At 34.4% G+C, this 27,735-nt stretch overlaps 2 protein-coding genes across 9 annotated transcripts in view; both read right to left on the bottom strand.

The window, feature by feature from the left end:
• LOC135223596 (aminopeptidase N-like) overlaps positions 1 to 24,043 on the bottom strand; it is a 72,403-nt gene extending 48,360 nt beyond the window's left edge. The window contains exons 1-17 of one of the 8 annotated variants that reach the window (XM_064262150.1): positions 23,927 to 24,032; positions 16,743 to 16,952; positions 15,549 to 15,743; positions 15,089 to 15,291; positions 14,382 to 14,537; positions 13,954 to 14,087; positions 11,215 to 11,392; positions 9,566 to 9,749; positions 8,495 to 8,651; positions 8,295 to 8,376; positions 7,797 to 8,173; positions 7,472 to 7,603; positions 6,967 to 7,109; positions 5,828 to 6,018; positions 4,159 to 4,296; positions 3,192 to 3,335; positions 1,724 to 1,805 (exon numbers count right to left, since the gene is read on the bottom strand). In XM_064262150.1, the coding sequence (XP_064118220.1) occupies positions 1,724 to 1,805; positions 3,192 to 3,335; positions 4,159 to 4,296; positions 5,828 to 6,018; positions 6,967 to 7,109; positions 7,472 to 7,603; positions 7,797 to 8,173; positions 8,295 to 8,376; positions 8,495 to 8,651; positions 9,566 to 9,749; positions 11,215 to 11,392; positions 13,954 to 14,087; positions 14,382 to 14,537; positions 15,089 to 15,291; positions 15,549 to 15,743; positions 16,743 to 16,874 (2,628 nt within the window). In that variant the 5' untranslated portion in view covers positions 16,875 to 16,952; positions 23,927 to 24,032. Of the gene's footprint in view, positions 1 to 1,723; positions 1,806 to 3,191; positions 3,336 to 4,158; positions 4,297 to 5,827; positions 6,019 to 6,966; positions 7,110 to 7,471; positions 7,604 to 7,796; positions 8,174 to 8,294; positions 8,377 to 8,494; positions 8,652 to 9,565; positions 9,750 to 10,372; positions 10,551 to 11,214; positions 11,393 to 13,953; positions 14,088 to 14,381; positions 14,538 to 15,088; positions 15,292 to 15,548; positions 15,744 to 16,742; positions 16,953 to 23,795 lie in introns of all 8 variants that reach the window. The other 7 variants (XM_064262144.1, XM_064262145.1, XM_064262141.1 and 4 more) reach the window with 7 other exon arrangements.
• Positions 24,044 to 25,764: 1,721 nt separating this feature from the next.
• Positions 25,765 to 27,711, bottom strand: LOC135223598 (aminopeptidase N-like). Its single transcript, XM_064262152.1, has 3 exons — positions 27,571 to 27,711; positions 27,220 to 27,301; positions 25,765 to 26,383 (listed from the first exon to the last, which is right to left on the bottom strand). Exons 1-3 carry the CDS (start codon positions 27,657 to 27,659, stop codon positions 26,195 to 26,197), a joined length of 360 nt encoding a protein of 119 aa, XP_064118222.1. The 5' UTR covers positions 27,660 to 27,711; the 3' UTR covers positions 25,765 to 26,194.
• Between the last annotated feature and the right edge of the window lie 24 nt (positions 27,712 to 27,735).

A 27,735-nucleotide genomic window follows, 5' to 3' on the forward strand; every position in this document is an offset into this window, starting at 1 on the left:
CTAGGATATAATGAATCTCTTTTCCTTTGCAGAAACTGGACAGGGCAGATGACAAAACGTTTTGAGACAATAATGCTTCTAGAAGCTTCGAAATCTTACGCAATCTTACTCACAAAATGTGTAATATGCACGTGGCTTTGACAATGACATACACGTACAAGACCAGTCGCTCAACAGACACGTACCCGATCGAAACGGAGGTTGAGCGATAATTAAGATTGACATGTTTTGATAACAATGCGAAGAATCAAGCCCTCGTAATCTCTGGGAGATGAAAAGTTACTGAAACAATATAGCTTTGAACGGACAAAGAAAATCTCTCTCTTTTTACGTACTACGTTATATATATATTCTTTTATAATATGTAATGCGAAATCTGAACACACATTTTAAACATCCTATCTCTAAGCTATCTAGGAATCTAAAAAAATGTTGCACAATTCTACATAACATTTTTATACAGTCATAGAGGAGATGTATGCATTTTGAAATTAGCATATATATATATATATATATATATATATATATATATATATATATAGATAGATAGATAGATAGATAGATATATATATATAGATAAGATATAGATATATATATATATATATATATGATATAAGATATATATATATATACATATATATTATATGTATATGATATATATAGATATCTATATATATATAGATATCTAATTAAATATCTAATATATATACATATGATATATATATATATATATATATATATATATATATATATATAATTTATTCTTGTGTGAGTTTTGGTAGTGTAAATCACAGGTAGAAATCAGTGATTCTAGCGTAGGCTTAGCTGGCTGTACAATTTTTGCAGCTCTTTATCATCAGATTTCGAAATATCTGAGAAATGAAAACTAACAGCAGCCTGTGATGTGCTAAGGATAAGCTTTAAGATAAAAAAAATTCAGAACTGTGACTTAGATATTTTCCATGTTCTAGAAAATACTGATGATGAATTATTCATGTCCCTAGAGAATAGTGCATGTATGACGATATCTAAAACTCTTCTAAACAAACCTTGGCTAAAAACGACAGGAGATACTGTCGTTCTCTCGGGAAAAGGTTGCGAAGCAGATACTAAGACAAAATGCTCAACCAATATTTATAAAGTATCGTGTGCAATCCGTTAGGTGCTCAATTTTTCTACCTCTTCTTGGAGAAACTAAGATGATCACCATAGTCCCCTGACAAAGACACAGCAAATTTTGTCTCCATCTCGTTGTGCCTGATCAGTATTTCAAGTCGCTTTTTAAGAATTGCTAGAATTGATTATAGAAATGATCAAAGAATGTTTTCATAAAATGACCGAGAAATGATTACGTATTTTACGATAAGCGGTTACAATGTGCCGTCAAATAATAATTTATTTAGCTTTTTAATGTGAGCAACCAAGAATTTACTTCATTTCCTTAGTTCCTCAAACATTTTACATAATCATTATGTTTTCTTGGGCCGATAATCTTCATTCGGTAGAAAAATGGCTCCCTGATTAGTCAACAGAATTTCTATCAAATTTCACCTCCTTCAAATAGTCTATAGTAGTGTGCTAGTATGTCATTTACTTTTGTTTTCTTCTTCTTTTTGCGGACCTTGCAGATACCTAGATTAATACCGGATACGTGATTTTTTTTTTCTTTTTTTTTTTTTGACAGAAAAACTTAATCGGAATTTGTAAATGTTTTAAACCTCACCTCCTTTAGCCTCTGCTGTGTTTTGAATCTCCTGGTAACAGCTGCTACAACTCTGGGCAAGCCAAAGAATGCTGTTCCGATGCTGCAAAGAAAACTAGAATTACACAGTGGAATATTTTGCCATTCTATCTATATCCTTGAAGGTTTCATCTCCTCTGAACCCACGGTAGAATTCTTAGGATGAATTTACGTTATCTTTTACAACGTTCACGTATTGTTTCCTCAAGCTTACAATGCTGTTGAAATTATCTTCAGTACCATTCTAAGTAAAAAATGCGCCGAAATTTCTTCGGCGCAATTGAGTCTTCTGTACAGCGTATAAAGCTGTATGAAACTCTCAGCCACGGCCCATGAAACTCTTAGCCGCGGCCCCTGAAACTTTCAAACACGGCCCGGTGATGGCCTGTGTTGTTGACACCTATAGCGATACCAAGTGCATGATCATGGCTAACTTTTACCTTAAATGAGATAAAAAATAAAATACAGAGGCTAGAGGGCTGCAATTTGGTATGTTTGATTATTAGAGGTTGCATGATCAACATACCAATTTGCAGCCCTCTAGCCTCAGTAGTTTGTAAGATCTGAGGGCTGACAGAAAAAGTGCTGCACACAGACAAATAGCCATTTCCATAGTTTTCTTTTACAGAAAATTAAAGAAAAATAAACCTCTATATTCAATTGATAACTTGCAAGTAATCCTTCTTGGAACAGATAGGTCAGCCACTGAGATTCTAAGTGTAAATTATCCTCTCGGTGGTGAACATGTCTTGACAATAATATTATCCTGTTCAAGTATTTGCTTTACTTGGTCTTCTTAGAAAAGTTATCTATCGTCCCTCAAGAGCTTGAGAGTCTGATTAAAGGTAGTTTTATTTTCTGTTAAAATAAAATGATCAATTTTCTTAGCATCCACATCAATGAACAGTCAGGAAATAGGTAAGGAAGCAATCGAATGAAACCGACCAAGTGTCAAGAAAACGATATAAAGTAAAATAGATAAAATAAAGGGTTGAAAGGTAATTCGTTTATACGTTCTTAATGCCAAAATATTTTTATTTCTAACGCTCTTTCTCATTCAGTTCTCTCTGATGTATTTATAGTATTAGCCTCGGTTTTCCATCATTCCATTCACAAATAAAAGCGTGGAAATGTCAAATAAATTTTAAACCAAGGACAAAAAATTACAGTATGAGTCCAGGCTATTTTAGGCAATTTTGATACGTGAAAATAATGAATAGGTTTTCTAGGGGATTCGTTACGTAGTTTTCAATGTCTGAATATCAGTAACCTAATAACCGTTTTGCGGAAGTTTATCATTATTATCATTGACATTTTCAAGAAATAATCAGGCCATACTTGAAGACCCAGAACAATAGGCCTTCAAAAAATATATAGATAAATAAAAAAAAAAAAAACCTAAAGGCAAATGTTGGTCATGAAAACGAACCATATCTTGCAGGTTACTTACTAGTCTGCAATCTGATTCCAGTTCGATCTCATGTACTCCCAGGAGACAATGCTCCCAACGCTCCCCCGCGCTATCTGGCTGAATACGATCGCGGCGTCCTGACGTCTCAAACCTGAACTTTCGTTGAAGGCTCCTCTCAGGTACCTGGTAAAGACGTCTTTTTTAAGAGAACGCCCTCTAAGCAGATTGTGTCTATGACCTCAATCAGGTACAAATGAGATTGAATCTATAATTTTGTTCCCTTATACATTGCTAAAAGTAGATAAACAAAAATTCAAATCCACCTGTTTCAAGGTATGCACAGTTCATATTAATAAGTACACTGTAAGACTAACTCTGGGGTCACTTTCATTGTTTCATGCATTTAACCAAATGCGGTCAAAGAAGGAAGGAAAGTACTTAACAAAAGGTCTTATAAGAAACCAGATGAAATTCCTGAGATAATCAATAAAAAAAATTATCGGATTAGGTTTCTGAAATAATTCATGGAGTAAACGAAATTAATGTTACAAACCTCTGTAAGAATATCCGTAGAGGACTGGTCTTAATTCATTGTTCAACAGTTGGAGATTTCTTTTATTTGAGAGACGTATTCATCGCGTTCTTACTATGGTAAATTCACATCAACCGTGCATTTGATGTCCAGGCCAGTCCCTTACGACGCTCCTGATTGGCTGTTGAGAGTTCATATGGATCTATGTTCCAGTCTTTCAGGAGAGGTGGAACATTCATTCTGCCTATGTGAATTCTCTCGAGAGACAGTTTCCAGCCCTGTGACTGGCTTATCAACAGCCAATAAGGAGCGTCTAAAGGGGCTGGCCTAGACATCAAATGCACGGTTGATGTGAATCTACTATAGTACTTTGTCTTATAGTATGTAGATCTTGATCATGTCAAAAGTTACAGTAAATTGATAACCCACTTTCTTTTAATTTTTTACTCAAAAACATTAAGATTAATAGCAAACCTGGCAAGGATCCAAATGCTCTCTGAGCATGCAAGGGCGTTATCCAAATCCTTCGACCAAGCAAACTGCCATTCTTCTATTTCCCCTTCACGAACTGCCGTACAGAATGCAGCTTCTGCGATGCTGCTCGGCGGACGCCTTGGGATATAGAAAAAAATACATATAAACATACATGCATACACGTTGATATATATGTATATGTGTGTGCGTGCGTGTAGGTGTGTTTAAGTATATATATATATATATATATATATATATATATATATATATATATATATTACTATGCTGATGGGTCTTGGTGGGTCTTTTTCAAAGTTCGCTAGTGATAGATTGGTTAAGTTTTTTCAGAAACTCAGCAATAATCTAAATATATGTAAGTAAATTTCAAGAAAATGTTACTGAAAATAACCACCAAAAACAAAATCTATATCCTGGTGTATCGTGGACGTTTGCTCTTAAACCGCAATGTCCCTCAGATTATAATTTGTTTTCCAAAACATAAAATGGGGGAGCAGGTTTGCCTGAATGTAGCAGTGCAGTGTATGCCAACCTAGCTTAGAGACAACTTCACACTTCAAGTCATCTCAGTAACTGGAATTGGTATTAGATTACACTGGATTTAGTTCCTTGTTGGACGAGTGGGTTGGGTGCTCACTTACCGATTTGGTAGCCCGAGCCCACTCCCCGCTCTGCCAACGTGGTACCAGAGGAATTTATTTCTGGCGATTAGAAATTCATTTCTCGTTATAATGTGGTTCGGTTCCCACAATAAGCTGTAGGTCGCGTTGCTAAGTAACCAATTGGTTCCTAGCCACGTAAAAATATCTAATCCTTCGGGCCAGCCCTTGGAGAGCTTTTAATCAGCTCAGTGGTCTGGTTAAACTAAGATTCACTTAACTTAGATAACACTGGAAAATGTTAATAGAAAATTCGTGGAAGGATGATATTAGTACAATAAATTACATAATGCCCTATGCAATACCACCCGTAGACAAGCTACGTAAGGAACCCGTTTATCTGTACTCATTAAAGAACAAAGATTATGAAAGTACTTTGGAATTTCATCCCAAGAACCGCCACAATTTTATAGTAATTCGTTTAATGTAGAAATGTTCAGTATTCATTGGATACCAAGGATCAGAAGTGAGCTAGATATTTAAGAAAAAATAATACATTTTTCAATTCTGGACCGAAACACGTTTAATAGAGATTTTAATAAGTTAACTTTTATTTAAAAAACAAAACTATCAGAGCATTCTAGAACGAGCAAGTTTAAGTAAATGAATAGATTCTCTATAACTACGTCAACTTATCACTTTACTATGACCAGTTTTGCAGTTAAGGCATAATGTATAACTAACAGTAAGCGCCTCAGTGGCATGGTCAGTATGATATTAGCGTGCCAACTCGGTGGCCGCGAGTTCGATTCTCGGGCATTCCACTGAGGTGTTAAAGACGTGTATTTCTGCTGATAGAAGTTCACTCTCGACGTGGTTCGGAAGTCACGTAAAGCCGTTGGTTCCGTTGCTGAATAACCACTGGTTCCATGCAACGTGAAAACACCATACAAACAAACAAAGTAACAGTAGTAATAGAGATTTTAACTATTTAGAAATAACATTCTATTTATGAAGCCTAATAAACATAAGGTGAAAAGGTCCAATCTCACCTGTATGTAGATTGGTCGTACATCCATTGCCGGAAGAGCTTCGTGGATCTGTAGATGCAATCAGGATGGCGCAGCTTGCAAGCCCAGCGCACCGCCTCCCCACTGAGTAATTGTTTTTGTAGGTCATCTCTGGGTTGTTCCTTGAAACCCGCATATTCGTAGATTGGTGATATGACAGACATCATGTATTCCTAAAGAAAAAAAAAACGTTTGGTTCTTAGTTTACTTTACTAATTGCAATCGTGTGTTTATGTAAAACTTCCAGGATTTTTAAGCAAAACAACCAAATTAACTTTTAAGTCTGTTCTGATGTTTTTGTAATTAATAGTATGGTGCCATACTGTTACCAAATCTTGTCACTAAAGTTGTTGGTAAATGCTTTAAAAAACCAGCAAATGCTTATGCCAGGGATGGTTCACTGCATTATTCGAGAAGAAACATTAACCTATAGGCATTGTTATGACACCAATGTAAGCCATTTTTAAGCACAAAACCGATGAGATGGCAGACGTAGCTCCCTTGCCTATCCAACCTTACTTGAAAAAAAAAGATCAATAAGACAAAAGGAAATTTATCACTCACAAGGCAGTAGACCTGACCTATAGAAGATGAAGACCTTACAGATAATGAAAATGGAAACATTTAAAGTTCCAAAGCATTCTAGTAGAGAGAAAACATTAAGTTGATGGGAGAAGCAGCAGTTGAGAAAGTGATTACATCAGGTAAACACACCAGTAGCTGAAATAACAAGCACAGGAAAAGAAATAATGAGACTTGTGACAGACAAGAATAGGGTTGACCTCAGTCTTGAAGAGCGTTCTGATCTTCCCACTAACTTTCCCACCTGTCAGAAGTTAATATTTTCTTTTCAACTGTGTATACGTATGTTCGCAGAAGAAACAGGTCAGGATTTATTCTGTGTTTCATTTGCCCTGTGGTAAATGTGCATATTTACACATACACACACACACACACACACACACACACACACACATATATATATATATATATATATATATATATATCTATATATATATATATATATATATAGATATATATATATATATAAAACACATTTATAGCTTATATATACAGAGAGAGAGAGAGAGAGAAAAATGTGCTCAGTTAGAAAGTATTACCCTAAAAGCTCCATAAGCAGGATCGTGCTGAAACATATCATAAAGATATTGGAAGTTATGAAGAGCTGCTTTCCAGACGACGTAGCTTCTTTCCTTGCTTAAATAGGACGTCAATCCAAGGGCAGTATCGTAGGGAAGATATCCTGAAACATTCCATCAGTTAAAACAAGGACTATCTTCAGGAGTGAAATGTTTTCAAAAGAAGAACTTTCTCTTGATGTATTAACAAGGTTCTTGATGTTGTTATGTCTTACGAAATTGAATTTAGAGGGAAGTAACTTACTCAGGTACCTAAAGTTTTATTTTCATATTGATATCATGGTTGATATATGAGTGTTATGCTAAAGTAAAGCTGAAAGTCTATATTCTGAGAATAAGGAAAACAATGCAGATAAATTCTAGTTTGTTTGGTGGCTTTGTGAAAAATCCTCTCGTGTCAAACGGATCTCAATTCGATTTATAAACTCCTTGACATTATAAGCTACAACATCTGTGGTATAATCACCTGCTCTAGCCAAGTTAAGAGCATCATCGATAATCTGGGCTCTGTTTGTAACATGAATGACCTCGTGATTTGTCCTCAGCTGTTGCATTAAGAGATTCCAGTTCTCCAAATCATAGTTGACTCGGTAATATCCTGAGGAAACAGATGGACAAAAAACTATTATAGATAGGTAGCAGAAATGTCGAAGTACATAGTTATTGTTGATCTTGAATGGACGCGTGAAAGTCCTTCAGTCAATGGTAGCAAAATGTTTTTAATCAATTATCATATTATGACTAAATAAAATGTCGCTCAGGAAAGTCAATATTTGACTTGATCACTTTACCTGACTGTTTGACATTGAAAATTACCCAGTGATGAGACTCAGGAAAGACAAATTCAGGGTAGGTTTCCTTTTCATGAATCCAAAATTTGACCCGGGTATCTTCAAAGGAGAGGTTTTCTTGGGAGGTATATGTCGCCGGGATCCACCACCTTTGACGGTGTTCGTGCAAAGTCTGCTTGTCAAGGTAGAACTGTTCCTGGGTTATCTTGGCAGAATTGTTGCCGTTTCGTACAACAGTAACGAGAGGGAATCCTTTCTGCAGTGTCCAGGTATCCATGATGGTTTTCACAGTCAAGTCCAGAGGCAAAGTACCTTCCTCATGAGCAGCATTGGTCAGGAACTCCCAGAGATCATCTTGATCTGCATTCTTATATTTCCTAAATATGTTCAAAAGAGCAGTTTCAAAATGAATATGAAAATATTACAGTGAAAAGTAATATAAATATCTCTAGTGAATATGGACATATAGCAAAATGTTCTCTATGAAACATATCTTACAGAGTTGTGAGGTAATTCTTGAGTCCATTTCGGAAGGTTTCTTCTGTCAGGAAGTAGCTCATCATTCGTATTATCGAGGCGCCTGAGGTTTAATCTTTTGTTAGTGGAATATAAGAAGACATTTTTTCGTCTATTTTGCATTTACTGGTAAACGATTAGAGTAACTACTCAATTTGAAGGTATTCTTTGAAGTGTCTCACCTTTAAGATATGATATTGAATCAAATATCTCGATGATTTCAATGGGATCAATAACAGGAACACTGATGGGATGAGAAGATTCCAGGGCATCTAATGCAAACACCTCCTGTAGGCGTCTCACGACGAACTGGTCCATTATGCCCCAAGCTGGCTCAATCTGGCAAGATGAAATACGCATAGTCATTGACTTGTACATTCTGATTGACTGAAGTTGTTATATGTTTCGTTCCATTTCTTTCATCCTATTAAAGTCTTGAAGCTTTACTTTCATAGAGCATTACACACACACACACACACACACACACGCACGCACACACACACACACACACACATATATATATATATATATATATATATATATATATATATATATATATTCGCAAAATTTATTGTGTGGAACAACTACCTTTTCCTTCATCAAGCGTTTGAGAATATGCATGGTTGTCTGAGTTCTATATTTAAAGATAGAGTCTGTATTTTCCCTTTGGGTACCTGTGTCAAAATCCTACGTTTCCTTCTCTTTTCAGGACAATATTATCTTCAGAAATATAATTTAAGTAAGTGCAAAGGTGTGAGTGGTTTATTCAGAACCTCGAGTGGTATATGATTGTCCGAATTTGGAAAAAAAACTGCTTTAAACTGGCAAGAATCTTTAACCTGGTGATTTGCAAAGCAAAGGGGACTCAGAGGGAACTGAGATGTGTGAATCAAATTTATTCTTAATATCTTAATATTAGTATTTACCTACATCATTAAGTCGTTATAATTCATGGTAATTTATAACATCCATTGCAGAAACGTTTGATATTGATTTATCCTTATTTTATAACCTTCCTGTATTTAGCTAAGGTTAAAGGGATATAAGTAAAAATTCTGAAAACCTAAACGATAGTTGTGAAAATGTCTGGGAAACCCTGTTACAAAGGATCAGTAATGAAATAGTCATTTGTGTTTTGAAACCATTCAGGTACCCTCGGGATACCCTCCGATTTGTAAACCTTCAGATGAAGACCAGTGCCTACTTAAGGCAGTTTTGAGGTACAGTAGTCAAAAGATGAAAGCAAAACTTACATGATCAACTGCCATGTCCCCCATATATGTTGCAAATCCTTCATTTAGCCAAAGATCAGTCCACCACTTCAGAGTGACGAGATTACCAAACCACTGATGGGCGAGCTCGTGAGAAATTAGATAGGAGACCCATTGTTTATCCTCTGCTGACGCTTTTTCAGGGTCGTGCAGGAGGCCATTCTCCCTGGTGAAGGATATGAATTTTCCTTATTTATAGTAAAAATCACAGCATACTCAAAAGATTAACCACATCTGATTAAGTTAGGTCTTTCCACTCCAAATTCTGAAACTAAGAATTTCCTCCATGATCAAGTCCAATGACTTGGATCTTTAAATTATTAATTTTTTATTTATTAATTATATTTACTTAAATTGTGGAAAATTTTATCAAGTGCTAATTATTCTTGTAGTTCATGATTTATCCATGCGTTAATGTAAGGTCATCCCCTAAATGATGTACCTGTTAAAGAGAAATACCATAAATTTATAATAAAAAGAACTTTTGTTTTAAGTATGTCATTCTACTTATTTGTTCTCAGGAGAGCGAACAAAGTGAACCAATCAAGAATTAGCAGCTGGAGGTAGCATATTGTAAGAACAGAAAAATCGACCAGAAAGGAATAATTGAGATAAGGATATGGACAGATTTCCATTTTGAATATGGTTATAACACGTATATCTATGAAGCTTAAAAATTCAAACTAAAAACTCGTTTGTATGGGTCGTTGCTGTTTTTATAAGCTTTTGTACATATCAGTGCCTTAAAGCTTTGTAACTACTGAAAAAAAGAAGAGCTCTACAACTTACCTGTAAGTAATAAGCCCCCAGTTTTCCATAGCGTTAGGACTCATGGCAGGAGGACAGATCATGTCCAGCTTAGGAAGTGGAAAAGGCACTTCGAAGAAATCCCCAAAGAACCTAAGGCCAAGGACTCCTAATTTTTCAGCGTACATAAGTTGGTTCGCAACAGCTTCTCGAACCCACACTGCCCATCATCGGCAGAAGTATAAGAGGAAAAACAAAGGGGATTTTTTATTTGAAACTGCAGACAGTGAAAAGCTGCAGAGCGTTTTGGCGCTCTTTGCTTAATGACCTATCTCCTTTTCAAAAGGCGGAATCCGAACTAATTAGGCATCTTTGACACATATTGCTGAATCTGAGATTTTTTTTTTCTTGGCAGATTGTTTTATTTATTATTATTCCCCACAGATTTTTAAAAGACATACCTTTGATCAGTTTCAGTAGGGTCAAGTAAGCAATCATTATGATTCGTTTGTGGTGCTCTTGTAGAGCATGAATCCCTAACAATACCGACGTCATTTGGTAAGGTCAGAGAAACTGGCCAGACAATGCTGCTAATAATGCTTATACAAATAGGTTAACCATAATTACGACCGCGTATCAGTTATTGTGACAATATCACCATCTGGTGTACCTCCCTGGTAAACAGACCTGTACCGACTTTGGTCTTATCAGGAAGCTTGTCAGTGTACAGAAAACTATTGGGACTATAGGACTGATGGCTTAGAACAGCATGGAAAGAGGAAGCAGAGAATTTCTAGAAGCAACACCATTGACATTATGAAATAGCCAGCATCTCATTACAAAAAGCAAGCGTAGAATATCCAATTGACAACTTTTCGTCAAACCTGTAAGTCATCAGTCCCCAGTTCTCCATAGCGGCGAATGAGTTTTCAGGCAGTGCTATCATATCGATTTTGGGGAGCGGGAATCTGAGTTGGAAAAATTGCTCAAAGAAACTTAATGCCCTCCTGCTCACTTCTCCTGCGAGATGAGTATCCCTTATGACTGCCTCTCTTGTCACAGCTTCAGTGGAAACGAAACGATTAAATTATGAGTTAAAAACTGGCATATGGTGTCATTATTTTTTTTTTTTTTTTTTTTTTTTTTTTAAAGTAGGAGTAGAATGCTGACAGGCATTAAAGGAAAAATAAGCAATATTTAACTGTGAAGTATGGGTAATTCTATTCTTCTATACTGAAGAGTAAATGAAGCGCTACTGCATAATGAATCAATGGTGTTACTTGCTTGTAGGTGATCTTAGTTTTCGTAAATACACCTCCTAATACATCATAATTCTTGAAATATTTGTGGAAATACACCTCCTAATACATCATAATTCTTGAAATATTTGTGGATACTTCCCTACTTATACGACCACCCCACTTTTCCCTACATTTTTTTATGCACTGCTTCTCCTGATATATTCAAGTCTTTAGTACAGTTCCCTCTTTTATTATCATCAGAAAATAATGAGACTAGAAGGAATTGAACATCGGGTGAGCTTCTGTTACCAAGCATCGTGAAGACGAGATGAATCAGTACACTGAAATTATGTGATTAATTTGTGCGTCACATTAAGCGTCACATTGAACGCTATTTTCTGTCGAAGTTTATCTATAGTAATAAAGAACTAGATTTTGGTATTATTATTATTATTATTATTATTATTATTATTATTATTATTATTATTATTGGAGAAACAAATCCACAGTTATGTAAATGTACATATATTTCAGTTTAAAAACAGCAAAGATAGCTTTCGGGAATCTGTACGGTTCCCCTTATCAATCTGACACGTTGATATAACTTTACAGCGAAGTAAACAAAGCAGGAGTCAAAAATTAAGTGACTTGTTATTAACAATGGAACCGGTACTGACACGTTGATATAACTTTACAGCGAAGTAAACAAAGCAGGAGTCAAAAATTAAGTGACTTGTTATTAACAATGGAACCGGTCGTCCAGTACCGGTTCCATTGTTAATAACAAGTCACTTAATTTTTGACTCCTGCTTTGTTTACTTCGCTGTAAAGTTATATCAACGTGTCAGATTGATAAGGGGAACCGTACAGATTCCCGAAAGCTATCTTTGCTGTTTTTAAACTGAAATATATGTACATTTACATAACTGTGGATTTGTTTCTCCATTTGAAGACTCGTGCTACTATGAGGATTTTTTAATTATTATTATTATTATTCATTATTATTATTATTATTATTATTATTATTATATTTCAGAGCATAAACTGTTCTTTTTAGACAAGACCACAAAGGACTTTAACTTGAAATTGTTTCTCGATCATAAGTATAAAATGCGAACAGATTTGATTTTTTTTTTATCAGTGGAGGTAATTTACTTATATGAGTTTAGTTGAACGTATTCAGCCATAGCAAAGCCAAATTGCTCATTGTTCCATAACTAATGAATATATCATCTCTAAATAAAAACTTTATTTTGAAATGATTATCGTAGTGTTAAACTGCTGAATCACTTTATGGGAGATTTAAACTTACAACAACGAAAGTATTAAATTATGCAAATCAAATATGAAACCGGTGAATAAACCGGTAAAACTGGAAAGCCTTTCGGAAATAGAACTAGAAAATTATAAAATGCACCAAGGAAAAAAGTAGAATTAGATAAGTGCGAACATTATATTACATAATAACCATATGATACTGATAACCTTGAACGAATTGCTAAGCATACTTCAAAAATTTTGAAATATTTTGTTGTAGCTCTAAGAGGAGGGCACTGAATATCTATACGTAAATACACACACACACACACACACACACACGTATATATATATATATATATATATATATATATATATATATATATATATGTATATATATATATATATATATATATATATATATATATATGTATATATATATATATATGTATATATGCATGATATGTAAGTGTATGTAGTTACGCTTGCATATTAAGTTCCTTCCTCTCGGAGATAAAACAAAAGAATAAAATTAATGTATAAGCACATATACAAATGTATGTATATGTAATAGTAATATATATAACATACATAACATACATACCATATATATATATATATATATCACATACACACATGCATATATATATATATATATATACACATGACACACATGCTATATATATATATATAATATATATATATATATATATATATATGTAATTGTAATATCAAAAATGCCCTCTTAAATTCTCAAATTCTTTGCTCTTTTTTGGATACGCTTGTCACTACAAAGCCTTGAGATTCAACTTCAAAGAAATATGAAGAAATCATGATGTCCGGTAGCGGGAAACGTACCCGCGATACCATAATCACTACGAGGTCACCTTGTCGACCTGACCAGTTGTATCTCAAGGCTTTGTAGTGACAAGCGTATCCAAAAAAAAGCAAAGAATTTGAGAAGTTAAGAGGGCATTGTGGCTATTACAATTAGATATGTATCTGGTAAAAATGACCTGTAGATTCTACATATATATATATATATATATATATATATATATATATATATATATATATATATATATATATATATAACTTATAGACCAGTAAAGTTTGCTCTCTCACCTCTAATAGTTGTTGGACTGCCAGGAGCAGTAAGAACTACGGAAGGAAAGTCTGACACAGCAAAAGCCACCAGGTATGTTGACATAGGAACTGACTTCTGAAATTCATCCCATACCCAACCAGGCTGATCTTCTCTATGAAATTAGAACGAACGCTTTTAGTGACAGTCAATAATGGATTTTTTACGTTTCACTTACAGCCTATGACTGAAAGCTGAGAATTTTTGGGAACGTGAGCACCGACTTTTTGTTTTCAAATTACAAATGTTAGTACAAATTTTAGCTTTCATGCGTTTTGCCTTATTCACATTATCGATTCTACTGTAAATCTCTAACAAAGTAACAACATATCGTATATTTCTGTTTAAGCTTTTAATATCTTTAATCAACTTTAAAAACTCACGACCTTTGTACCTCATAGACACTTACATCGGGGTAGATCTGATCATGGGCATATTGGAAAGAGCATTCATGTGATTTTCTCTAGCCAAGTAGATTTTGAACGTGGCTTTAAGCCCTGGTTCATCAAAGCAAGGGAATGCTCGACGGGCGTCTGTAGACTGGAACTGCGTAGAAGCAACCCAGCTGAAAAAGAGATTCATTATATCGGTTATTTTGAAGAATTGTCGGGAGTTAAGCAGATCCTTGATGCTTGATAATGCGACAAAACTTATACCCTGAAATCGAAATTAACTCGTCGATTATCCCTTAATGCACTTTAAATAGAATAAAGTTTGTTCCTATATGTAATAACAAAAATAGTGACCTGTCGAACCTCTTCTAGAAACGTAACTATATTCAAATTAATACATCGTGAAATTTATTTCAACGTTAATCAAAATTTGTGTATGACCATAAAACATAATACTGTTATTCCTTTTTTAATATAATGCTATTTTCAGTCACACAGCGTCATCCAAACTAACCATTTACTGTATTTTAGATAGTATTTTATAAATTAACAGATATACAGAAACAAAATACAAAAAAACATTATATATATATATATATATATATATATATATATATATATATATATATGAAAAGTATTATTAGTTTTCTTATATTTAAGTTATAGTTAAACGTAGTAATTAAGGAAGTTAAACAGATCTATTTGTAAATTCATAGTTCTTCACCTCGTCTCTCCATTTTCCTTTCTATAAGAAGATCTGTAGAAGCCTCTCGCTTGTTCCCCTAAAGTCCCAACAAACTTGAGAGAGAATGTGTACAGCCTCCCAACTTCCAGTTGCTCCTGAAGGGTTGCGATGTAAAGGTTTCTTAAGGGTTCATAACGCTGCTGAATGATCGAGACTTCATGTCCACTATCCTTTTCAAGAACCTGTTTCAGATTAAAATTTCAGCAGTTTTTTTTATTTTTCGAAAGCATTTGTCGTCAGTAAACCGTGAGTTTTTGTGTCAATTTCAAAATGTCGTCGAATCTTAATATACTATATAGTTAAGAGCCAGAGCACTGCTGTGTTATGTGAAAAATCTATTAGGCCTATTTTTAAGCTTTTGTATTCAAGATCGTCTGGAACAAAGCTTTTTTTATGAATAAATGAACGAGATGGGGTGTCTGCGACTATCCCTCCATACCCTTGAAGACTCATTCTTCGTTATGATATCGGTCATGTGAAGGATTACGTAGTAAGTTGGCTGAAGAACCTCAAAGTCAATGGCCACTTTTCCTTCAATGCTGAAGTTGCCGTTGATGAAGGGCTGCAGCCAAACATTGTAATGGATAGGCTTCAGCGTTTTAGGCAAGATTATGATTTGTTTAGCATCGACTTCCTGAAAATAATAACAATTTATGTAGAGCTTTAAAAGAAATACAAGGTTCATAGAGGAACGAAGAGAACTTAATACATCTATCAAGGTGTTTTTTTTTTTTTTTTTGATAATTCAACGACTCGTTGCGACGTTGTTTCAGTTGACAGTCCATCCACACACCTGTATGAGGTGGACGATTTCGAACCTTTTATTGTACATAGTTTTGCCCCTTCGTTAATGGTAATGTGCCTAGGGCATATTGGATGCCCTAGGCACATCAACATTGGATGAACAGAAATGTATGAAATAAAGGTACAAATATTAATTTTCGTTTAAAAATATAACACGGAAAAGGGACAAAAGGAAATTTTGCTTATAGAGGTTGAGGTTAAACCTAACTGTTATCTCAATATTTGTTGAAGATCACCAGAAAATACTTACTAGCTTACTCCAAAGGTTTTGATAAAGCTTCCTAAATTGGCATAATGATGCGTTCATATATTTTAAAGGAGCTGAGCTAAATGTCATCCAAATACCGCAAAATGCAATGAAACAACAGAAATGTGGGCTGATATATATATATATATATATATATATATATATATATATATATATATATATATATATATATCAATGATGGAAAGAGAGTCGAGTACCTCAGACCTAATGAGTGAATAATATTTGCACAATCTATCGTGTTCCCTCTGTTTACAACCAATTTCATAACTAAAAAGGTATTTAGTGGTATCGTCGTAAAAGGAAGAATAATATAAAGATGTCTTGTACACTTTAAATCTGACAAAATTCGGAACGATGTTGTTAATTGCACAGTACCGGTGAAAATCCAAATCCAGAGTTGTTTTTGCTTTTCTTCTACATACTTTCTCCAACTCGACTCTCTTTCCATCATTGATAGGTTCATTTTTATCCGTCTGTTTAACCTATGTATATATATATATATATATATATATATATATATATATATATATATATATATATATTACTTAAAAGTAACCATACCTCTACTGAAGCATTTGCAACGGCTGTAATCAACGTCAGTAACACCAAAATCAGGGTCGTGTAAGCATTCGCCCATCGTGCCACAATCATTCTCGCTGATCGCCGGTATCCCTCAAAGAATCCAATCGGCATCAATTATGGCTGCACTGGCTTGTCATCTGCTCTAGAGATAGTCGGTGAACACAGAGTATACACTGATGGTAAGGTTCGCTTGCAGGACAAAAGACAATATTGTTTTAATTAAAGCATTCGAGAAATATTAAGATGAATTATGTATATGCCATATATATAGATATATATATATATATATATTATATATATATATATATATATATATATATATATATATATATATATGTGTGTGTGTGTGTGTCTGTGTGGTGTGTGTGTGTGTGTATGGGTGTGTTTACAATATATGTATGCATATATATACATTTATATATATATATATATATTATATATAATATACATATATATACATATATGTATACATATATATATATATATGTATATATATATATATATATAATATAATAAATGTATAAATGTATATACATATATGCATATGTGTGTGTGCGTTATATGTGCTTGAGTGTTTGTGTGTGTGTCAATGAGCAAATAAAAGATCAGTTGCTTAGCAACAACAAAAATGAAAGACCCTATTAAAAATGTTCATGATACGCTTACGTTCTTCCCAGTTCATATAACCCACTAGAAGTGATGCAGATTTCTGAGAAAGCTCTCTCTCTCTCTCTCTCTCTCTCTCTCTCGTAGTAGCCATCTTGCTTGGTGAGACGTACCCGCGTGAAGTCACAATAATCAACAGATATCACAAGTTTAACATACGACTAGAATTTGAGAAATATCTAGAAGTGTTCGTGAACTATCGGTGATAAGATTAGTGTGAAATAGTAGGATAAAGCGTCTTCTAAGTTAGTTTATCAAGTGTAATACTATAAATCAGAACAAGATGGCAGTAAGTTCCAACTGCGGGAAAAGGTGGCGTAATTTGGCGTGTCTAGCAGATTCGCAATACGATGAGGTAGCAGGAAGGGAACTGGCATTTCTCATCTATGAAATCAGCAACAGTCCTAACCAAAAAAAAAGATACAAAAGCATTCATATATATTAGAAGGATATAATCCTTCAAACTGGAACAAATCTAATGAAAACATCTTGAAAATAATTGAAGAAGTTCCAAATAAAATCCAAGTGGTCAAGAGACTCATAAAGAAAATATACATAAACCAACATATTCCGACAAAGAAAATGAATAAGGTGAATCTTGTGAATATACTAATTGATGCATTAGGAAAAAGAATGCCAAAAGCATGCAAACTGTGTAAGGTTTGGTATAGCATAGTCAATCCACAAAACCTAATCAGAAAATGTGCTGCATGCAACATTCCGACCCATCCACAGTGTGCTGAGGTAATACAAGATTTGAGAAAAGATACAAGAATTTTTTGTTCAACATGTCTATCATGGATAGACAATGTTATTAAATCAAGATTGAATGTACAAATAGTTGAGGAGGAAGAAGAAGAGGAAGAGAAGAAGAAGAAGAAAAAGAAGAAGAGGAAAACGGAAGAGAAGTAAACAAAAATGAAATGACAGAAAAAAATAAGGAAAACAAAGAACAAGATAAAAGTATGGATGCAGAGATACTCATTGATACTACATATGAGGCAATAAAGCAGCATACCTACGAAGAAATAAATTACGATATGACAACAGAAAAGCAAATCCCGAAGAGGCTCTACCCAGATCTATACAATGACGGGAAAGAGGAAAAAATAGACAAGAAAGACAAAATCTGCAACCTTTTGAAAAGAGGGAATTGCAGATTTGGAGAAAGATGTTACTACAAACATCCTAAGATATGTCAAAACTATGAAATATATGGTAAATGTGCATACTTAGATGGATATGGGTATGATTGCAGAGATCTGCATCCAAAAATATGTAAAAACCTAAAAGAAGGAAAAGGATGTAAGTTCGACAAAAAATGCAAATATATGCACCCTGTAGCCATGAATCATAATCAAATAAATAACCAACCAAGTAATAAAATCCAAAATAAGAAAGAAACAAATAAAGAGAGAAATCAAGAATATCAGGTAAAAGAGAAAAGCAAACCACCAATGAGATATGCAGAGGTGTCAGCAAAGAATTTCAAAGCATCAGCTCCGAAATTCTACTCAAGAGATAATAACTGTATTTATTATGCAAGAGGATATTGCAGAAACGGAGAAAATTGCAGATTCAGACACAAAATGAATAATTATGATGAAGGAAGATCAAATATTATGGAAAAGTTGGATTTTTTAATGTCAGAATTTCTGGAAATGAAAAAAAGAACAACATACCAGAACAGGAAAGAGACATGGGAAAATCCTTATTACTATCAGTATTAAATGAAGGAGAAAACACGCAAACCATCATAGTGATGAATGCGCAGGGTTTAGTTACGAGTAACTCAAAAAGAAAAATAGAGTACTTAGAAGAACTAACCCAAAATGAAAAGAAAATAGATATAATGAATATAAGTGAAACCTGGTATTCCCAAGAGACTGGGAATGATGATCAAATAAAAGGGTTCCAAACTTATAGATCAGATAGAAAAAATAGGAATCAAGGGGGAACCGCAATATATGGGAAAGACAAAAAACAAGGAAAAATATATGAGAAATATAGTAACTCAGAATGTGAACTAATAGCGTAGAATTTGAATCTGAAAAATTGATGAACATAGTAATATATAGACCTCCTAATACTAAAGAGTTTGACTTAATAATTGAAAAATTGGATGATATATGTAGAAATCACAAGGACTGGACTATTCTCCTATCTGGTGACTTCAACTTTCTTTCGTAGAATGGAAAGAACGAATAGGAGATTGTGGTTGTACTTATACATATAAAAAAGAGAGTATAGTAGTGCAGAAGATAAGAGGCAATTTGAAAAGCTATTAGATATGCTACTAGAAATACAACATTCAACAATAAATCACCTGCCAACAAGAAAGGAAAATACTTTAGACCTAGTATTTGTGAACGAGATGAATTATGTTAAAGAAATAATAGTTTATAATGCGAGTATTTCAGACCATAATGTCATAGAATTAACAGTATCATTCCCAAAGCAAGTGAAAATAGAGATAAGCAAGAAATGAAAAAGTGGAAGGATATGGAAATACAACTTCTACAGTAAAAATATAAAATGGTCAGAAATTAATGAAGAATTAAACAAAGATTGGGATAACATTTTCGTAAGTGATGACATAAGGGTAAATACGGAGATATTATATAAATATTGGAGATAATAGTGGAAAAATATATACCGAAGAAGAAAAGTAAACATCATTCATGCATACCAAGAGACAGAAGAATCTTGTTCCAGAAAATCAGAAAGTGGAAAAAAGGTCTTGCAAAAGAAAAAAATGCATGGAAAGTTATAGAACTAAAAAGTAAGATAGAAAATGCAGAAAAAAAGATTATACAATCAAAAGAAAATGAAAAACGGGACTTGGAAGAAAAAACCCTATTAAATATCAAGCAAAACCCCAAACTATTATACTCATATGCGAAGAAGATGAATAAAAGAAGAATAGAAATAGGCCCTCTGAGAATTGAAGGGAGATTTAACGAATGAAAAAAAAGGAAAATTGCAACATACTGGCAGAAACGATATTAGAGAAGTTCACCCCTAGAATAGATAATGAAGATAATGATATAGAAGTAAGGGATGAAAATAGTGAATATTTAGCTGACATAGATATTAATGAAGCTGATATTGTGCAGGCTATTAATGAAATTAAAAATGGAGCTGCTGCAGGGCCTGATGGAATTCCTGCTATTTTGTTAAAGAAAGTAGTTCATTCTATCGCAAAGCCACTTGCAATATTATTAAGACAAAGTGTAGATACAGGCAAGATATATGATGAGCACAAATTAGCGTATATTACCCCTACTTTCAAAAGTGGATCAAGACTAGAGGCAAGTAATTATAGGCCTGTGAGTCTAACATCACATATAATGAAAGTGTATGAAAGGGTAATGAAGAAAAATATTATGAAACATTTAATAAAAAATAATTTGTTTAATAAAGGACACATGGTTTTCGTACCCGGAAAAAGTACACAAACCCAACTGTTAGTCCACCGTGAAAACATATTCAAAAATATGAAAAGCGGAAATGAAACAGATGTGGTTTATTTAGACTTTGCAAAAGCTTTTGATAAAGTAGACCATAATATATTAGCGAAGAAAATTAGAAAACACAATATCTGGATAAAGTAGGAAGATGGTTTAAAAGAATTTTTACACAACAGAAAACAGATAGTTATTGCAAACGACGAGAAATCGGATGAAGCCAAGGTAATATCCGGTGTGCCGCAAGGTACGGTGTTAGCTGCAATACTGTTTGTTATTATGATTGAAGACATAGACAATAATGTTAAGGATTCGGTAGTGAGTAGTTTCGCAGATGACACAAGAATAAGTAGAGAAATTACTTGTGATGAAGATAGGAACGCTCTACAAAGAGACCTTAACAAAGTATATGATTGGGCAGAGGTAAATAGGATGGTATTTAACTCTGATAAATTTGAATCAATAAATTATGGAGACAGAGAAAGAAAGCTATATGCATATAAGGGACCTAATAATGTAGACCATCACAAATAAGGAAGCAGTTAAAGACCTTGGTGTGATGATGAATAGGAACATGTTATGCAATGATCAAATAGCAACTCTGTTGGCAAAATGTAAAGCAAAAATGGGAATGTTGTTACGGCACTTCAAAACAAGAAAAGCTGAACACATGAGTTATGCTTTATAAAACATATGTTCGTAGTCCACTTGAATATTGCAATATGATATGGTACCCACACTATCAAAAGGATATTGCACAAATAGAGAGTGTACAAAGGTCCTTTACAGCTAGAATAGAAGAAGTTAAGGACCTAGACTACTGGGAAAGACTACAATTCTTAAAATTATATAGTCTGGAAAGGAGAAGGAGAAACGCTACATGATAATTCAGGCATGGAAACAGATAGAACGGAATAGCAGAAAATATCATGGAACTAAAAATATCAGAAAGAGCAAGCAGAGGTAGATTAATAGTGCCCAAAAATATACCAGGAAAAATAAGAAAGCACACAGGACATTAATCCACTACGCACCAGCATCGATAATGCAGCGTCTATTCAATGCGTTGCCAGCTCATCTGAGGAATATATCAGGAGTGAGCGTAGATGTGTTTAAGAATAAGCTCGACAAATATCTAAACTGCATCCCAGACCATCCAAGATTGGAAGATGCAAAATATACCGGAAGATGTACTAGCAACTCTCTGGTAGACATTAGAGGTGCCTCACACTGAGGGACCTGGGGCAACCCGAACAAGATGTAAGGTCTGTAAGGTAAGGTAAGGTTCCTCTCTCTCTCTCTCTCCTCTCTCTCTCTCTCTCTAAACCTTGTCCTAGAGATAAGTGAACTTACGGTGTCTCTTCGGATGGACTAATAAGTCTTCGAGACATCCTGATCCTTGTAACTCTCTCTCTCTCTCTCTCTCTCTCTCTAATGCTATTAAAAAGGGCTTTATCGCTATTCATACTTCGTTCTAAATATAACCCCATTTAACCCCTTTATTTAATAGGATAAGTCATGTCAATGTGGTGCTTACTTTGAACAATTAGTCACCCAGTTGAAATTTGAACCAGTCACTGGTTAGAAACAACAATAAGAAACAATACGTTTCCTCACAATAACAGGAAAATTGACGATAGATGTATATGAAGTTAGCGTTTTATCTAACATTTAAGCTTCACTGAAGAGAGGGACACTAAATTATGGTTTCAGAAATCAGTTATGATATGTATAAAGCCAATGTTTAAATGTTTCATGGTTTACAGCTACCTTTAACAGAGAATTTTTTCTTTTGCACGTTAATTAATGTTATGATATACGTTTGTTTTTATATGTGTGTGCGTGCTTACTGTCATTGTGTATACTCGTACTTTTACATTTGACTCGTAGGGCGAAACCTTGTGCCTCTACGTTAGCTATCCCTTGCTACCGTAAGTTCAAGGACTTGTGAACTTGAAAATGATTCATGAATTCGTATTAGCACCAATGCGACCAGAATTTTGCTTTTATTTATAATATACTGTTTGTGTGTTTATATATTTCAAAGTCGTCTGTGACTTTAAAAGAGCTGGACGAAATTTTGAATGTAAACGAAAAAATATTCAAGAGATGTTTGGCAAATTTTAGTTTTATGATTTTACGGTACAGTAGATTTTTCTAGGACAAATTTTGCATAACAGTTTTGCAGCTGCCAGGAAATTGTACTTTAATTACAAAAACAAATGAGTTGAACGTATGTTAGTACAGTCTCCATCATTTTGAAAGTACGAATTGTGGAAAACTGTATAAACAAGAGATAAATATTATGGATGGATGTCATGTAAGGGAAGGCCGAAGTCATGTACATTTAGAAGGATCGGCAGACCCTTTTGTCTGTGTGTAATTCAAAACGGACTTTCCCTTTCATCTTTTCTTCATTTTTAAGCAAAATAACGAAAATAATCGGTCGAAAGCTCATTTCTGTTTTAAGATGCGAGTTGAAAGGTCTTCTAAACAGTCTGTTCTCAAAATTCACTGTTTTGCGTGATTCTTAGTGCAGAACAATACTAGTTGGTATCCCTCAGTGTTACAAACTGACACTTAATTTATGTCAGTGATTCCAAACCACAATGTCTGTGATTCCAAGCCACATTTCTTCTTTTTTTCTGAAACGCTTACGTTCACATATATTTTTGAAACTTTATAAATGAATAACACAATTTCTTGAATGGATTATCTCAAACGCCTTAAAAAACCAGCATCATAACACATGGTGTGCACTGCCTTCAGATTTTCGTAAAACTTAAACTCCTTCCATGGAGTCTTTTCTCATATCCGCAAAAGGGTCTCCAAACGCACACTCTTCTTCCGACAGCATTAAATCCAGTTCTTTCCATGAAATCATTAAACCAGCACTTACTTTTAACTTCATTTCAGTTCAATTGATCGCAACATACTCCAGTCAAAATTAAACTATAGCAATCTAAACCAAACCAAACCAAATATTTCAGCTCTCGTCTCACACATGACCACGTTCCTTTTAAGTCCTACCAGGAGACCCACGACAACTCCTGCCTTGCGCAAAATGGACAATGAACAATGTCATGAGTTGTGGGCCGACTGGCTCTTATCAGCAATGGCCGCGACAGACACGAGTGAACTGTGAAGACAGCGCCAAATTAATTTCTTTCTCTCTCTCTCTCTCTCTCTCTCTCTCTCTCTCTCTCTCTCTCTCTCTCTCTCTCTCCAATGACCTCTTTTATGCCAACGTCAAGAAGCGAGTGTGAATTAGGAAAGAACACGAGGATAATCACAATTCTTCTATCTCGTTTCGTTCCACTTATTCCTATGGCGGACAGGAAGCCGGCTTTACGTTATCAACAGTGCCTTGATCTAGCTCACTCTATGCTGTCGTCCAGTGCAGAAGTACTTTTTCTTCCTCTTTGGTCACGTGCTTCTAGAAGACTATGACGAAGACGTCATTTCTTATTATTCCATCACATAGTTCACTTACATTTGCGTAAATCTTCCTACATCATTCCGTAATACATTTACGGACCCTTTCCTTGAATTTAAAAAGATAACAAGAGGACTATGCTATGAAGCTCACAGCAACCAGCTTGATAATGAAACGACTACTCTTTTTCTATCATTTTTAGACTTTTCCCGTTATTTAGTGGTGTGGTGTCCGCTTTCCAGCTTATTTTATCAACTATTCTTTACTGTCTATTATCGTCAGTCTAGTGAAATGGAAGTATCTTTGTGGGTTTACGATTTAGAGATATTTCCTTTCTATCTCTTCACTTGTAAAACTGAACGCAGACTGTACATTTACAAGTGCTCTTATAAATAGTCATTATATTTTGATAGATACCAGAAATGCATCTATTTTGTGACATGAAGGTGCTCACAGCTGACAATTTTTTTTAAATGCAATATTCTTGATATATTATGAGCCCTCTTCATGGCTGTATCAAGTCTTACTCAAGAGTACCGACATTGGACATTAATTCGTCAACATTTCAGAGTTAAAATCATCAGATTTCCTAACACCAAACATATCCCATTTGGTTAGCAATGCTTTTATATACCCACATTTGTTGCCAAGTAGTATTATGTAATGACCCTGACGTCCCTTGAGCTTAAACTCGGTCTCTTCCATCCTGTCCTCGGTTCACCTACTTCATAATTACAGCTGAAGAACTACCCCTTCTTTTAACTGAGTAAAGTATAAATCTGGGCTTTTACCACTGAACACCACTGGCAAGACACAATAAAACACATAATACAGAAAGATGGGCAGTACAAGGTATGTATAGATGGTTCCAAAGTGATACTACTGTAGGATTTGTTTAAGTGTCATCTATTGAAACAAGTCCGTTCTCTTAATCTAATAATGTTTCTGGTTTCATAGAATAACTGCAATATAGTCAGCAGTTATAAATATAAAAAGTATGCTACTACAAATATTGGTATAACTGAATTATTTCAGCAGTACTTTAGAAGTCCTTCAAAATGATATCAAGATCCCTGCTCACACAGGTAGCAAGAAAAATGAAGATGGCTAAACCGTAATTTAACGACCAGGCCAGATGTGACTAGACCTACCAGTAATTTCAATATCCAAAGAACTATCATCTTTAAAACATGACAGACTAAAGCCATTGTGTATTTATTGTTTTTCACTTCACAAATGGGTCCATGTTAAAGAAACTTTTATATATCTTTGAACTGGTCAAACACATTTAAACCATAGACCTTTTTTATATTCATATTGTACAACCATCTAGGAATATCAAGGTATGAGAAACCCATTAAGGAGACTTAGAACCTTGACCATTTGCAATACGTTTAATTCATAGGTTATTAAGGAGTGTAAATGTATGAAGTGAGATCTAAAATATTTATTAAAGATTAACCATTTATCCTAGCCCTATAAGTGTTACGAAGTTAATGCTGTGGTTATGTTGAACAAATTAATAATTCTGATAACGAATCACTGGAATCTTTATAGAGGTGAGAGGATTAGAATTGGATTAAACGAATCAGAGATGGTGAAAGCAATAGAAGAGGGATAGGAGGCCAGATAAAGGTGAAAAATCTAGGGTTGAATAATAAATATAAAGAAGAATGGTAGACAGCATCTAGGGAAATTTAATTAACGATTAAATTTCCCTAGAAATTTAATCGTTGGTATTTTGATTTTAATCTTACAAACGATTAACGTGGGGAATAATGGAATGTACTCAAGAGTTTGTAGGTGTCAATCACGTTGTACTCCTCAGGCTACAAAATATACCCTGAACAGTATGGCATTATTCAATGGTCATCACAGGACATACTACTGGTATCCTTAGTTTGTTTGGACAAGTGATCATTTAACCAAGTGCTTATGACGTCATAGTTTTGCTTCATCCATTGGACATTCCGAGCTGTTTCTTCAATTGCTTTATCAACTGCTCTTTTTACCATGTCATCGTTTTCATAGTCTTTCCTGAATGCCATTACCTGAAAAAAAATATAAAATATTTGGTTGTTTACAAACTGCGACAAATAAGAGAATATTCATGGATAACGTTAATGGTAACGTTGATAAAAGTGATACTTTAGACTTTCTAACAGGGGCTTGTCTTTTCGTGGTCCTAGAAATCAGAGAGAAAATTAGTGAAAAATATACATTTCCAAAAAACCATTTTGGCTATCAACCCTTTTTCATGGGATATATATATATATATAATATATATATATATATATATATATAATATATATATATATATATATCTATATATATATATATCTGTGTGTGTGTGTGCCTGTGTGCTTGCGTATATGTTTTATTCGTGTTTGGCCGGCTCCTGTCAAAGCCTTAATGACAGTGTAAGAGACTGATAAAAGAATGCGAAAGGAAGGTATCTTCATTTTAAATATCTTTATAAAAACTCACAAAATTAGTACTCCCAACCCCACGTCTAATTTTCATCGGCTCCATGATTACCAAGAGATCTCATCTGCTTATCATGAACATTAGTTCCATTTCTCGAAGTTATACAATTCATATATTCTGTTTTGACAGATCGGTAAATAGTATACACTATCATAAGCATTTTAAGCCGTTGAGCAACGTTCCTTAGGTGCAATTCCACAATTCGTAGCAGTTTAAATACATGTGAGAAGTTGGAAAGACAACTGGGTTTAGTTAGAATGTTTCGTCTACCAACGTCACTTTAACACAAACAAACTGAATTTCATGAGCTAGAGCTCAGAAAACACTAAATGCCAATTACAACTACTCATAAATATTAATCAAGCATCGCATGCATTAGACATTATTAGTACTATATTACCTCGTTTAACTCTTCCTCAGTGTTGAAATTTTTTGTAGCAATGCGGATTAAGGCTTCCGTAACATCATACTGGTTGCCAAACCTAAAGAGAAGGGAACATAAATAGACATAAAAGTAACCTGTTACTGTAATTTGTAAATCCAGCAAACTTTGTCATCACATTTCATTCATGATCAGCGCTGGGATTCCTATCAGCTAACAGTAATGATCCTGTACTGCAAAGTTGACTACCATGATTCGTCCTTCAAGGAGGGTGATGGCCACAGAACTAAGTGTTTATGAGTAAAGTGAAATATATGGAAATCCAGCTCTCATCCAACTGGCGTAGCTTGTGAGCAACTTGTAACTTACATGAACTGGAGTTTTGGCCAATTTTCACGACAAAAGTTCCAGAGTATCTCCTGTTTCCCAGGTCTCGATGCCATAGAATCTAAAATCATGTAGTGATCATGACTTCGAATCTCATCATCTGAAGCAATGATTAAATTGAGGTACCTGCCAGGCATTAAAAAAACA

Source organism: Macrobrachium nipponense, chromosome 10, assembly GCF_015104395.2.
Source record: "Macrobrachium nipponense isolate FS-2020 chromosome 10, ASM1510439v2, whole genome shotgun sequence".
In the NCBI taxonomy this organism is placed as follows: domain Eukaryota; kingdom Metazoa; phylum Arthropoda; class Malacostraca; order Decapoda; family Palaemonidae; genus Macrobrachium; species Macrobrachium nipponense.